Source organism: Halichoeres trimaculatus, unplaced genomic scaffold (genome assembly GCF_033239565.1).
Source record: "Halichoeres trimaculatus isolate MK-OKI-2021-1 unplaced genomic scaffold, fHalTri1.1 fHalTri1_scaffold_5, whole genome shotgun sequence".
In the NCBI taxonomy this organism is placed as follows: domain Eukaryota; kingdom Metazoa; phylum Chordata; class Actinopteri; order Labriformes; family Labridae; genus Halichoeres; species Halichoeres trimaculatus.
Genome location: NW_027437183.1, coordinates 27,071,826 through 27,086,344, shown reverse-complemented (window position 1 = coordinate 27,086,344; position 14,519 = coordinate 27,071,826). Strand labels below are relative to the sequence as shown.

At 43.3% G+C, this 14,519-nt stretch overlaps 1 protein-coding gene across 4 annotated transcripts in view; it reads right to left on the bottom strand.

The window, feature by feature from the left end:
• The window catches only part of slf1 (SMC5-SMC6 complex localization factor 1), a 39,428-nt gene that overhangs the window by 12,386 nt on the left and 12,523 nt on the right, over positions 1-14,519 (bottom strand). For all 4 annotated transcript variants that reach the window (XM_074670743.1, XM_074670744.1, XM_074670742.1 and 1 more), the window contains exons 15-17: positions 13,965-14,044; positions 5,330-5,422; positions 3,866-4,048 (exon numbers count right to left, since the gene is read on the bottom strand). In XM_074670743.1, coding sequence (XP_074526844.1) covers positions 3,866-4,048; positions 5,330-5,422; positions 13,965-14,044 — 356 coding nt within the window. The remainder of the gene's footprint in view (positions 1-3,865; positions 4,049-5,329; positions 5,423-13,964; positions 14,045-14,519) is intronic.

Genomic DNA, 14,519 nt, shown 5'->3' with positions numbered 1-14,519 from the left:
TGCAGAAAGCTGAAACATCAACACACCCGAGTGAAGCCGAGGGCTCCAAACACAGCCTCACCTCTAATAGTACGAGCGCTCTGCCAGTTCAGGACCCACAGGGAAATAAGAGCTGAGCAGAATGAACTTTCTTTACCGTGTTGACAGTGAAGAGGCCCAAGTGTGTCTGCAGTGCTACCTGTGAGTGTGTGTGTGTGTATCTATGACAGAGATAGACAAACAGACAGAGACAAACCATGACTGACTGCAGCAGGTCCGAGGGGACCGTGTGTTTCCTGTGCCACTGAGCAAATGACATCTTTCTGCTCCACAAACACTTGTTCGCATTAAGATCTGCAGGGACCATGGCAGGGAGCGCTGTGCATTAACCATGCTTGTGTTTATGTATGTATGTGTCTGTGTGTGTGTGTGTGTTTGAGAGAGAGAGAGAGAAAGAGATGCAGACAAATCAGAGGAGAAATTATAGATGCAGTCATGTGGCAACCTGTCTGACCTCTTTTGAACTTGTCTCAAGCCAAACAATTAGAGAAACAAGGAAAACACTTCAACACATACCTGACCAATTCTTTCTGCTCCTATACTCCTACCCTTCAAGCGTCTAAATGAGTCCTTGTGTATGTGTGTGTGTGTGTGTTTACAAGCCGAGGTGGACTGGCTGTGCTTACTAACACGGTGGGCTGTATTGAGAGGACGCCATCAGTGATTACGCTCACAGGGCCGAGCAGTGACAGCTTAAAGGCTCTTTTCTTTATCTCTCCACCCTCTTTTTCTCACAGACACGCCTCCTCCCCATGCATGTGTATGTGTGTGTGTGTTACTGAGTGAGTGTGTGTGCATGTGTGCCAGCTCTGTACTGCACTGCTAACTGCTCCGGGTCATTTTCCATTCCAATCAGGGGTACCGGCTGCCCCGGCCACCCTGCACAGATCTGCTACCAGCTGAGGAAGGGGCACAGCGAGCGTCAGCAAACAGATTCTTAATTGCAACCCAGCAAACACTCAGCCGTGCATTTATGATTGAGAAAAACACTAGTGCATGCTTGTGCTTACACCAAAATGTATAGCCAAGGACACTTAACTCAAAAACAAGCCAAACACACACACACTGCTCTACGCAGGGTCATGTGGGGCGGCCTTGGGCGATAGGAGGAGGAGCAGATGAGGAGGAGCAGAGTCAGCCTTGCCCTCAGCCATGGCATCCTTTCCTTGCCAGCTCCATAAGCCTTCAGGGACTGAGGTAGAGGGGGTAAGCAGTAGAGGGGGTGGGATCCATCTATCCGTCCTCCCCCCTTTTACAATTCACCCCTTGAAAATGCACACAGACACACACAGGGCCCAGGCCTTGGAGCAGACAGGCTTACAAAGGGGTGAGATCACTCCTAAATAAAGGCTTTGTTGGCGTGCCAGTGTCAGTGTTGCCCTCTCTGGCCTACACAAACCTTGGCAGCAAGGTTCAGCCTGGCTGTGTGAAACAACTAGGACAGCGGGGTGAACGCTTCACCGAAAAAAAAATAGTTTCAGGAGGTGTTGGAAGAACAAAATGCAGGAATAAAATAAATAAAAAGGAGGAGGGGGGGAGAGCATCTGGCCCACTAGCCTGTTTTGCTATCATGGGACGGCACACAAAATTTAAAAAGGAGTCTGATGTATGGGCGCTGGAAATGCAGCCACAAGCACAAAAGTCCTGCTTAAGTTTAGAGTCGAAACTGGAACAAACAACAACACTGAGACGGTTACGGTAACTAAGCATGATGTAGCCCCAAAGCTAAAACTTTCCACATCTAACAGCCTGGACTTTGACATCTGAAAGACGGGAAGAAAAAGAGCAGGGACTATCGATGGTGTCCATGGCAACCCGACGGAGACCAGGGAGAGATGGTGTGGCCTGGAGTCAGGAGGACCACCTCCTCACCAGCTCCCTGCTGTAGCCTTTAGACAAGCCGCCATCAAGGTGTGAGGAAATCGCAAACAGTCAGGAGAGAGCCAGTGAGAAAAGAAGTGTAATGTAGAAGCCTGCAGGTGTTTAAAAAGCAGAGTGTTCTCATTCCTGTTGTTCTGAGAGGCCCCAGCGAGGAGACCTGGCCTAGACAGCAGGCCAGACGTCTGCTACACACACACACACTTACACACACACACTCACACACAGTTTCTCTTCTAATTTACAGATACAGATAGCTGCTTCTTCTTCTGACCTCTTTTAATTTGCTCTCCCTCCTGTTTCAGAGGAAGGAAGAGAGAGAAAAAAAAGGGAGTGCTCTCTTGTTTCCTCTCCGGGACCAAACAATCCCAGTCTAATTTATTTTTTGAGGACAGAATATGTACATGTGTTAATGGGAAAAGTCGAATCAAATTAACTATAATTAGTCAAACCAAGGAGTGAGCGGAGGCAGAGGTATGTTACATGGGAGACTTGTTCAACGCAGGCAAACTCCCCCATCCACTCCTCCTACCCCCCCCCTTAACACACACACACACACACACACACACACTCACTCACACTCTCTCTGCCACCTGCTGCCACACACCCATTGACGCCACCCTCTCCCGAGCTCTGACACCCGTCACGCTCACTTCAACTCTCCTGAGCTCAGACTGTATGTGGCATGCAAACATGCAGACGCACAAACCAGTCGTGTTGTGACACATTTCCACAACAACACCAAAAAAACCAGCGTGCGAATTTCGCAAGCGGTGGTTCCTGACTCCTCTCATCTTGTCAAAAAGACATTAACAGACATTTCAGGAGGTGATGCTGTAATGCATTTAGGCAGAAGCTGAGGAGCAGGATCTTATGAACGTTACACAGACGAGCATCAGGGGCAAAGGACAGATGGTAAAGATGATCTCATTAGCTGTGCGTCTGGGGCCTCACCACCAGTTTTGTTAATGTCTGGTGCTCTGTATGTGTGAGACTTAAGGCACTTGAGATAACTTTAATAACTTTGATCTTGGTCTTATGTATGGTTTAAACCCCTAAAAACTACACATCCTACATTTCCCATAATGCACATGGCATCTTTAATTGGATCCTCAGTTAAACACCACTGGAGTAGCTTTTTAGCATTTCAAGCTCCTCCACAGCTTGGAGAGAAACAAAGAGTGTATTCAATAAACCACACTAGGTGCAAGAAGTTGGTGTACTGGCCCTTTAATGTCCCACATCAACAGGTCTCTCACTCTATCAGGGGGCTGGTTAAAACAAAAACCGGCCTTGCTAATAAGGTCAAAAGCAGCATTCAATCTGTCAGTAAGCTCAGCTACATTAAACTGAAAGCTTGTCTTGGCTGCAGCAGCAGTGACACGCAGCCCACCGCTGTGGTAAATCATTAGCTAAATGGCTAATTCTACAGATTAGCTCTCTTGGCAGCCGAGCGGCCAGACAAGTTAAAGGTGTTTTATTTTAACATTATATGATTCCATCAATGTGGCAGCAGCCATTTGGTTTAATGAATCGTTTCGAGGAAGATGGATTACAGAAACACATCTGAAATCAGTTGTGTATATCCAATCTAATTAGGACAAATAAACACGTAGCATTGATTGAAGCAGCAATTTTAATTGAACCTGCATGATTGATGCTACTGAAAAATTAAAGATCCAAAAGGCAACATCAGCTGCAGGTTTTTTTGAAGTGCTATCAGATGATAAGGAAAGAGCCAAGCAGGAAATATACTAAATTAAATTTCTTTATTTCTTTTCTGATTGTAAAGCTTTGCCTGGACTCAATTGTGAGCACAAGGCGCCATCTCTTCCTTTTTCTACCAATGTAGAGTTTTGTCTAACCTTACGGATACAGAATAGAGAAACAAATGTGTTCATTTTTTAAAATGTGTGTTGGTAGTAATCAACTTGGTAAGTTATCTCACCTGCGTGTTCTAGCAGCAGTCTCGCGATGTCCATGTGCTGGTTCAGCAGGGCGTCAAGCAGCGGACTGACTCCACCCACCTGGCTGTTGAGAAGAGGGGCAGGGCGGTGACGTAGCAAAGCCTCCACACAGGCCGTGCTGCCGTAGTTGCATGCTTCATGCAAAGGCGTCCATCCTGCGTAATCTTTGTGGTGAAAAAAAGAGAAAACAACTCATACAAAGCTCAAGAACAAGAATACATTAGTAACCTAGAGTAAGAAAAGTTGCAAAAATTTACCCTAGTATCAAACATTTTGAAAACACTGTTAAAGTTTTTCTTTTTTTTTTTTTGCAGAGCCTGTTTTTTTTAAGTATAACAATTTGCAAATGCGATATAATACCCAACGAAAGATTTGAAGAAACTTGTAACACAGTTAGCTTGCAAAATAAATCGGTTGAGGCTAAGATGTTGGTGACTTATAAAAGCTAACAACTCCGCTTGCAAACAAGCTAGCAGCGGCTAACTGGCAGAAGAGTGAAGTGTTAAAGTCTCAAATGACAGTGTTTATTTTAATTAGACGCTTAAATTTCTGATGTTGATGGAATGTGAAGCAACCTTGCTCACAGCTTCATACTTAACATGAAGTTTAAAAGTATTTTAAAGACTGATTTGTCCTGATTTCCCTCAGAAAAGTGGACTTAGCTAAGCCGGCTAAGTCTGAATCAGTGATGATTTGTTGCTGTTGGATGGTTTACAGCGACATAACATGTGGCACTATGTATGTCAGCTCCTCCTGTCCATGGTCATGTTGCAGAATCTGTTTTTCTTAGATATATTGCCATGTCTTAAAAGTCTTTCTCAACATTAAAGCTGTATGAACAAAACAATTATCAAACCATGAATCGTTACGAGAACATTTTATCATAGCTTTAGTTTGTTTAAAAAGAAAGAAGTCCCAACAGAAATGTTCTTCCCCTGTTAACCCGGGCCTGGGTGTGAAAAACAAGTGCAAGGTGACAGCGGGAATTCTGTAATTTTTGCTAAAATTCGGGCTCATCACGTTTCGGACATCACCTTTGCATCAGTCCCCCTACCAAGACGGAAGTTAATTTAAGCGGCTATTAAAGGACGATTACGAAATCGGAGAAACCTTTTGAAACGGCAACACACTTCCATTAAAGCATGGGGACTCATTATATTTGACCTAAAGGAACAAAAGAAAGTCGCTCTGAAATATCAAAAGGCATGAATACACTTAGCGAAGTCACAATAAAGCCATAAATCTGCACCTCCAAACCTCCCCACTCTTTTTAGACACACCCTTTACATTTTAGCTAAAGGTTAACATCAATGATGACGCACACACACTCCTATTTCTTCTCTGTTATTTTTTTTTCCTCCGATGTTAATCGCTCTTCGAAACAGAGAGCAAACAGTGAGACAGAAGTGAGGTTACAGAAAAAAGGAAAAGCGAGAAAGTCCTACCTTTAACGTTGACGTCCGTGCCAGGAAGCGCCAGGATCTGAAGCACTGTTTCCACTTGGTTCCTCTTGCAAGCTCTGTGGAGGAGGGTCTCTCCTTCGACCAGGACACACACAACGGACAAACACACCCAACAGAGAGGAGAGGCGGAAGAGAAGAGAGAAATCCCAAATTAGGGTGTGCCCGATGTCCTGCCCATTGTCCCCCGCCATATGCTGAACACACCAATAAAATACCACAGAAATGTCCCCCAACACCAAAAAAAACCCTGACCTAAAAAAGTACGACCCGCCAATGAGGATGCGATTTAAGGGGAGTGATGAAAAAAGGGGGGAGACCTTTCAAGGGAGCAAAAAAAATTAAATATGGAGAGTTGGACTAATTCGCCTCGCTCTTTGCCTCTTTTATAGACCCAGAGATTTTCCACTTACACTGCGAGCCAGGCAAAGTTAATATCGGGTAGTCGGCGAGTGAATGGATGCAGCGGTGAGAAAGTGGTCTCGCTTCCTGTCTGCTCGTCCCTGTATTGTTACTTGAGAGGAAGTTATGGTAGACAGCCCACGCACAAAGCCTCCAAAAGGATTCTTCACAGATCCAGGGTTCAAAAGCTCCGCTGGGCATTGCCACTGTCGCCACGTGATATTTAATCAGCAAACTACCAGTGAAGAGGCATGGAAAAACCCTCTCAAGGATTCCATTTACATTTTTAAACACAATTTCCTCCCCTCTCTTTCCTTTTTTTCCCCACATCTTTACCCCATCCCACACTTTTTCTTGATACAATATTAAACCAGGAATACATTAGCGGCCCAGAGCCCCCTCTTTTCATGTATGGCTGAACTTCAGAGGGAAGTTAAAGGCCAAGCATGAGTGGCTCTGTGCTTGCCAGTATAATACAGAACTGCAAAGCCCGTAATAAATGCTTTACTAGCTCTCCCCAGGACGCCACGCCTGTACAGGGGCTCCACTTCAGCTCCCAGAGCACAGACCGGGGCAAAAAGGAGGTGGCGGAGGAGGAGAGGGGAGGTAGAAAACACAGGGGTAAGAATGAAGAAGCAGTGGAGGAGAGGGTGAAAGGGTTCCCTGCATTTCAAAGCCTATCAGTAAGAATAAAAAATATTGAAAATGCCGGGCCCTTTTTATTCTGAAGATGCCTTTCTTCCTGGAGGTGTCTTTGAGGGTGAAGAAGATGCATTAAATGCCATCCAGCGGCAGTGAAGAAAAGGAGAGGGGGGAATAGAAAACAGGAAAATGGAAAAGCGCTCTATCAAACAGAGGATCATTTGTGGTTTACCTTGATGTGATGCAGAGCAGGAAGTTTACAACTTTGATTTGCATTAACTTCCTGGTGCTGCTAATGGGGACATGAGAAACAAATACACTACACCTCTACATGAATACAGTGTCATCTGAAATTGAAGTTCCCCACATCATTAGGTTAATAAGTTGAAGCGAGCATGTATCTGACCATCACACACACAAAATCAAAATGCAAGTATTTTTTAACCTCAAACTTTTAGTTTAAGAAAATATTTGTGATCACTGAATAAGGAGTAAAAGCTGAAATGTGTAATGTAATGAGGCAGACTAAGGTAAACAGGAAGTCCCTTAAAAATGGTGATCAAGTCATGAGTTCTTGACTGCAAAGTATTGGGTTTTTGTGGTTTTGTAGCTTAAACTCATCATTTCCCTCATGCTTTAACAGTGTTGAACTTAGACAAGACTTACGAACTTAGAATTTCTACTTAAACATTTGGACGGAAGAAAACAAGCTGCTGACATTTAAGTAAAACATGACTACATATCAGTACAGTAAGAGCACCGATATTCCCAGGAATGCAGTACCACAACTTGTAAAGCTAACCCCTCAGGATGGTAGAAGTGGGACTTCAAAGTCACTTTGACCATTTCCTGTCCTCTCCACTGTGGAGTTGTCTTGGCAATTTAGAGGTACCTAAATACACAACCTATGACAACACTAACTTTCTCTAATGTGCATCCTGTGATACTTGTCTGTTTTCACCAGAAATTCATGTCAAATAATCTTGAACTTGCGAATCCTGAGAGTGTTGGATAAACTAGAAAAATAGAAGCAAAGAAGTAAAGTTTGCTCCAAAAGGCCCCATGAAAGACCATAAAAAATTAATCAACGTAATTTCTAATAGTCGACACATCATATTATTGTTTTATTGTTGTTGTCATATGGTGAAATCAAATACCAGGGGCAATGCTCATCTGTAACTTCAGTTCACTGCATGAGGCTCCACGTTAACAGATACTTTTATGGGAAAAGATCACTAAGTTCATACATGAGGAATATTAATGAGGAAAAATCTCTGTGCCCCGACAGTGCAGAGCGCTGATGAAGGCTCTACATCTCCAGTTTGGGCAGCCTGATAATGTGATTTAGAGAGTCTCCTTCGATCTCTGTCAGTTTTTTAAGATCTGAGTCACAAACTAGTGTCAAAACTCCCCTAACTTTTTAAAAGAGAGGACGTTTATCCGATGGAGCTCTCACTCTCAAGCTCACACTGCACCGGTAACACTCAGCGGGGAGGAGGAGGGGTAGAGTGTGCATGAGGGAAGTGGAAGTGGCGCATGTAGAGAAACAAAACTAAACGCATTGTCAAGGAGAGCTGAGAGAGAGTCTGGCGGGATCATACAGAGAGCAAAGCAAAGCCCCAATAAGCAACTTAACATTAGAAAACAAGCCCAAAGTCACTAATAAGCGGTCGTGCCGACCAACACTGCGAATAACAACTTCATTTTCCTGTTACCTACTTCATTCATTTTCAGATATATTTTGTTTTTGTTTTTTGTATGGTACTTATATTTTTATGTCATCATGAATGAAATAAAGACAAACAAACAAACATGACACAGGGCTGACCAATCAGAGGTGAGAACCTAACTCTGGGTAAATGCAGTGAAAGTGTAACACATAGGTTGAATTTCAAAGGTCTGCACATTTTAAAGGCCAAATTAGGTTGAAACACAAAATCCTCGTGATTAAATGACTTATCAAAAAAATAACCAATAGATTAGTCGACATTAAAAATAATCATTCGTTGCAGCCCTAGTTGGCAGCATGGTTCTATGCAGAGGTTCACTTAAGTAGTTATATGTAATAAATGTGCATTGAGAAAGTCTGTATCATCTCTTGGTCTCTTTTATGAGCTGTAGAAATGTATAGTATTAAAACAATGATTCAGTGATACTGGGAATACAATACACACACCAACAAGTGAATAAAGGAAGAACCAGAACTTGTTCTTTTCTAGTCCCCACAGAGCTGCGTGCTGGGCCCACTGCCCTTCAACTTGATGACCCACGACTGCTGAGCAAGGTGGGATACAAACCACACAATAAAGACTGCAGACAACACAACAGTGGTAGGCCATCCAGGACTGTAAGGATCTGGATTACAGAGAGGAGCTGAAACATGGTAGAAAAACCCAACTTTAGAAACATGGACCAGGAAGTCAAAAAACAAAGGTACCTAGGAGGAAAGAGCACATCCACACTCCTCTCCTCGTCATCAGCCACATCGCCAAGTTTCTGTGGGTGAACGTCATCGACGACCTGACATGGTCCCAGCATATCCCTGCCTCCACTCTCTCCTCCTGATCCTTAGCTGTCTAATCAAATAAAAGCTAACACCCCCAGGAAAATAAAATAATGTTCAACAGTGCACACTTTTTTGAAAACCTGACATCACAGAGCAGATGTACTGATGTTTGTAGCATCAGTAACAATTATGAGGTCAATCAATGGATCGAGCAAACATTTCAAATCTAAAAACCAAAGAGCGAAGCTGAGGGTGAAGTCAGGTCCAAAACCTAAACCCTGATAAGAAAAGTGTACAATGTGTCATGTCACTGTTCTACACAGACCGCTCTGCTGTAACTGGGCTCTAAAACAGCGTGATTAAACACCCATTCCACTACACCCCATGTGTACACATCCTCGCAAATGCCAGGGCCAATCCATGCACTGTTAAATCACTTTAATGGCTCCAATTTGGACACAACGCCTCTATTATAGGGGTAATTGCATGCTCAGCATTTACAAGCACGGAAAGGATAAATCCGCCTGTCCTTTTCTATAAATCCCCTGTTTCACACTTTAATAGAAAAGTTAAATGTATGTGTTGCTCTTTATATCCCTCAGTCTGCTCACTACACTCCTGTAAAGTGTCGCTTGGCCCAAGGATCCCTGGACCAGGAAGCAGCAGGGAGCCTGTAACAATGCTATTTGTGAGGAATGTGTTAGAAAGGTATTCTGTGCCATTTGATGGATTTATTCTAAACTGCATGAAGACTTCTGCTGTCGCTGGCTCAAAGAGCAATGGCAACACATCAATTCCCCCTAATTAAAATTACTGCTGCTTTAAGTCTTTCCCAGGAGACTCCTCCAGCATTAACATAGGAGACAGTAAATGGTAAATGGACTATACTTGTATAGCTCTTTTCTAGCGTAAAAGTGCTTTAACACAACATGCATTTATCCAGTCAAACACACATGTTACAACACAGATGTCAGGGGACGATATGTAAAGTGCTCATCAGTATTGGCCAATCCCATTCATGCCCATTCATACACCACTGGCTATTGAGCAATGTCTTGCTAAAGGAAACTTTAATATGTGAACTTGTGAGGTAGGAGTGAACTGCCAACCTTTCAACTGAGAGGCGACCACCTCTACTGCTGAGACTTTTAGGCATGGCTGTCTCTTTGTTTGCAAGAAAAACCACTGTGGTACTTTTTAAAGTATCACCTCATTGTCAGGTCATGATGTGGAGCTTGAGTCAGGTGATGTCATCTAAACCACACTTCAGGTCTGAGTCAAACCTGCCTCATTATGATTTTGCCCCAACACCAGTAAATGACGCCACTCTATGGCCAGGTTTCTAAATCATCCCAATGTTAGACTCTGAACTTGTCCCAGTTTACGGCTCGGAGGCTATGACATCAAAACAAAGTTTGAAGACAAACTATCTCCATGTTTTGGTGTCCACCCAGTGTCATGTGTTGAAGTCAAACCAATAAGATTAATATTAAAATCACCTTGAAGTCAGGTTACTGATGGCAGCCTTGACTCAGCCGGGAATCAGTTGCCCCGCCATATGATTTTATCACAATACTTGAGTCCCGTTCTGTTATTATTGCGATAGTATGCAATACGATAAATTCTGATATTTTGCTGTTTATCACTTCTGAACAGGAACCCATGTTTCCAAAGGAGAGCTGGATCAATATGTGCCTTATTTTACAACAATAACCTCAATCTGTTCACTTGAGTCAGTCTATTTCAATTAAAGGAAAGCAAAGACTGACCAACTCTTTGAATAAATCCTAGAGTAAACATTGCATGTTACTAGCAAATGATGGTTGTCTAGTCCAACTCGATAAACACAAATAGAGAGCGTTGGCTGGTTTTCGGTGGATGTAACTCAACATTACATTTGCCATCCTCTGTAACTGCTATCTCTTTGTGGTGGCTCCACCTCTGTTGCCTGTTGACTGCGGATGTCAGGTCACACCATCTGCATGTTCAGTCCAGCAGCTTACAGGACACCCGCTGGAGTCGCAAGACCGAGGAGTTCCCATTTAACCTTTATTTAACTAGATAAAACCCACTGAGACCTTCAACTCTTTTACAAAGATGACCTAGCCAGGAGGTCAGCCTCACATGTCATGATAAATAAATAGGTAGAAGAACAATTAAAACAACACTTTAAGAATAAATTAAAAATAAATTACAGATAAAGTGCTGGAAGTCAAAACACAAGTTCAAAAACACAGACACTGGTTCATAGCTTCTCGTTTGCCATTTAGGATGGAACAGAAGGCTCTAAGAGAGATGAGTTCGGACAGGTTAAGATCAGTCTAGAGATCATTCCATTAGGGATGGGTACCAAATTTGGTGCTTGGCACCGACTGAATTCTGTCAAAAGTACCAGGTACAGATTCACGTAAGATCGAAAGGTACCATGTTTAGGTACCTAAATGCATCCTTGTGACTGTGAGGGGGTGGAAGAGTAGGTAATTTTCTATGATGCACATGAACATAGCATTGCAAGGTTATATACTGAAGAATTAATTTGCTAAATTAAGACAATTTGAGATTTTATTATTAAAGTGATATTTTTTACCACATAAACACAAAAAAGTACAGAAAATTGGTGCCGTTGAGTACCCATACCGATGCCAGGTACTGGGTATCAGTACCGTATCGTTTCAAATGTGAAAGGTACCTATCCATACGTCCCATACAGAAGGGGCAGCACAGCAGAACATTTTTTTTCCCCATTTCAGTCCTGGCACAAGGAACAAGCAGTCAAAAGTTCTCCTGGGAGTGCAAGGCATAAAGGCTTTCAGATCTTTTGAGAAGCATACATAAGTTTAGGGCAGGGTTCTCCAACTCTTACCCTGGAGGGCCAAGAGGCTGCAGGTTTTCTTTCCAACCAAAAACTCCACCAGCTGATTTCACTGATTATATTACCTTCAAGTAGAGGGCAGGGACTTATCAGTGAAATCAGCTGGTGGAGTTTTTGGTTGGAAAGAAAACCTGCAGCCTCTCGGCCCTCCAGCATAGGAGTTGGAGATCCCTGTTTTAGAGGAACCAAACCAAGAAGAGCCTTGTTAATCAGAGACAGCCAGTGAGTGGACCTGCAAGCTTATAGAGAAGGCAAGACACAAATGGCAAAGAGCCCACAGTGATGAGTGAGGTGACTCCAACCACTAAAAAACCTCAAAGTAAAATGGTAAACAACATTCAAAGACTACAAACATTTGGCTGAAGCCAACATGCCTAGAACATCATCATAATCAAGAACTGGTCAAAATGTTGCAGATACAAGCTTCCCCCTCCACTGATAAGCCTCTTCTTGTTTATGTTGAGCTGTAAAATCTCAAACCTGCTGATTTGCTCAATATTCAAGTTATATACCATCTGGTTTTGATATGGTTTATTTTATTTTGAAAGCCAGTAGGTGTTTTTGAGAGGTTTTCATGCACAACTTCCTGTCCCGCACAATCTGGTGGTGAATTGACACGTCAGAGCTCCGGCATCCAGCAAAAATTGGATGGCTGCATATCTGCTGTGACCTGAATCAATATAGTATCATCACGCAAAATATTGCAATGCTATGCTAAATTGATCCTCCTCCCCTTACCAAGACGTCATCTCAATGTCAGGTTTTGAAGACACCCTAAAGTCATGTTTCAACTTCAAGTTTTGGCATACACCAAACAAGTTTGATGTCAAACAACCCCAAGTTTGGATTTCCCAACTCCCCAACTTCAGGTTTGGACATCAAATCATAACAGCAAGTCAAAAAGTTATAAAACAGTTAGTCATGGATTGTGTTTTTGTTGTTGTTGTTGTACCCAGTGTCAAATTAAAACACTGTAACTTGGTCATCAAAGACCTCAGACAAAAACTAAACATTAGGTGTGAAGAAAGTTGCACCGAGATCTCAAGATGAACGGAAACAGCCTTTAAATAATACTTCTTTAACTTATATTACGCAAAGCTAAAAGCAAACCATTTTTAAGGGATTAAAACACATCTTGTCTTGTTTGAGAATCTACATACCGTAGATTCAGCTGATTTAGGCTGAAATCTCTGCAGAGTTTCGAGAAGCAAATACGAAGCCGAAAAAGAAAAGTTCATCCCAAATCCCTCAACCCCTCTCAGCTACTTTGACAAAGATAGAGGTTCCAGGAGGCGAGACAGATGCTCCAAAGCAAAAAAAAAGTGCAGCATATAAGAAAGAGAGCTTACATATGGGGGTGAAAAGCCTGTAAGAGAAAGAGAGAGGAGGGAAGAGAAAGAGAGAAAGAAGAGGGTGAGGAGCAGTGGGATGAGAGGGCGAGAGGGGAGGATGCTGTGCCGATGGTTCATCAAAAATTAATGCCGACCGCATCGGTATAGAGATCACGTAGTGGAAAAACAACACATGCCAACAGCCTTGAGTCTTCTGCCTCAGCCCTCCCTCCCCGACTCCCCTTCGCCCCCCATTCTCCCTCTCCTTTACCCTCCACCCCTCCTTCGCACCAGCACAGGGCCTTTCTGATCAGGTGGAGGGGGGAGATATGAGCTCTGACACCTTCGAGAGTTCACACAGAGTGCCATGCCTCTAATTGCAGGAAGTTCCACCAGTGCAGCCGCTGTATATCTGCAGCACGGCCTTAATTGCTGCATTTAATATCCTTAAAATGGAGATCTGAGGGACACTGTGCGTACTAATACGTAGTACTGTTTTGTGTGAGGAAGACATTATTTCTCAATGTACCACTTGATCTTTTTGAAAGGCGAGTAAGACGTACGCCGATGCAGACAGAAGTAGCAGAAAAGGAGGCGTAAGACAGGGGTGGTGATCCGTTGGTCTAGAACGTACACGACAGGGTGCATAACGCAGCGGAGCTGACGAGATGGAAGCACGGCCTGATGCAGATCAATCACTCTCTCCATACATTATGTGCTCTTCATTAAACTCAAAGTGATGACAGAGCTATCATGTACCTTTTTACTGATGACCTAGTGCGGTTCATCAGTCCATTAAAAGTCCACTCCTTGCAAAAGTGCGGCTATATTTGTAGGCGTGTGCGTTTGAAAGTGTGTGTCTCTTACCTGCTGCGTTGACTCTGTTCAAACCTCTTGGGATGTTCTCTTTTTCCAGGTTTGTGTCCTTCACCAAAGAGCTCTCAGTGCTGCGTGAAGAGAAACATTAAGATAACATACATGTATGTCTTAGACCTAATTGAATAAGCGATTACTCCTGATTCAGACAAACAGCTGTGAAACACTGATTACTCTGCAGAGGGAGAGGAGACCTGGTGCCACAGAGAGCGAAACGGGCATCGCTGCTCTGTAAAAAGTGCTATTAGCAAATAAATCCCTCATGGCTCTGTATCATTCTATACAAAATCTGACAATATCTGTCAAACCCCTACTGTGTCGGCCACACACACACTTCACACACCCAACCCTGCATTCCTGTCTCCAAAGCACTTTTCCTCCCACTTAACACCTCAAACGCACAGACGGAGAATTCGATGTGAGCAAGCACATTAGGAGGAATAACTAGTAAAAGAAAGTGAAGCCTCTTCAAAGTAGTGGCGTGCTAATAGCTGTGGGCTGTCACTAGTCCTGTGAGTGGGTACGGGAGATCTCCCTGCATGGAGC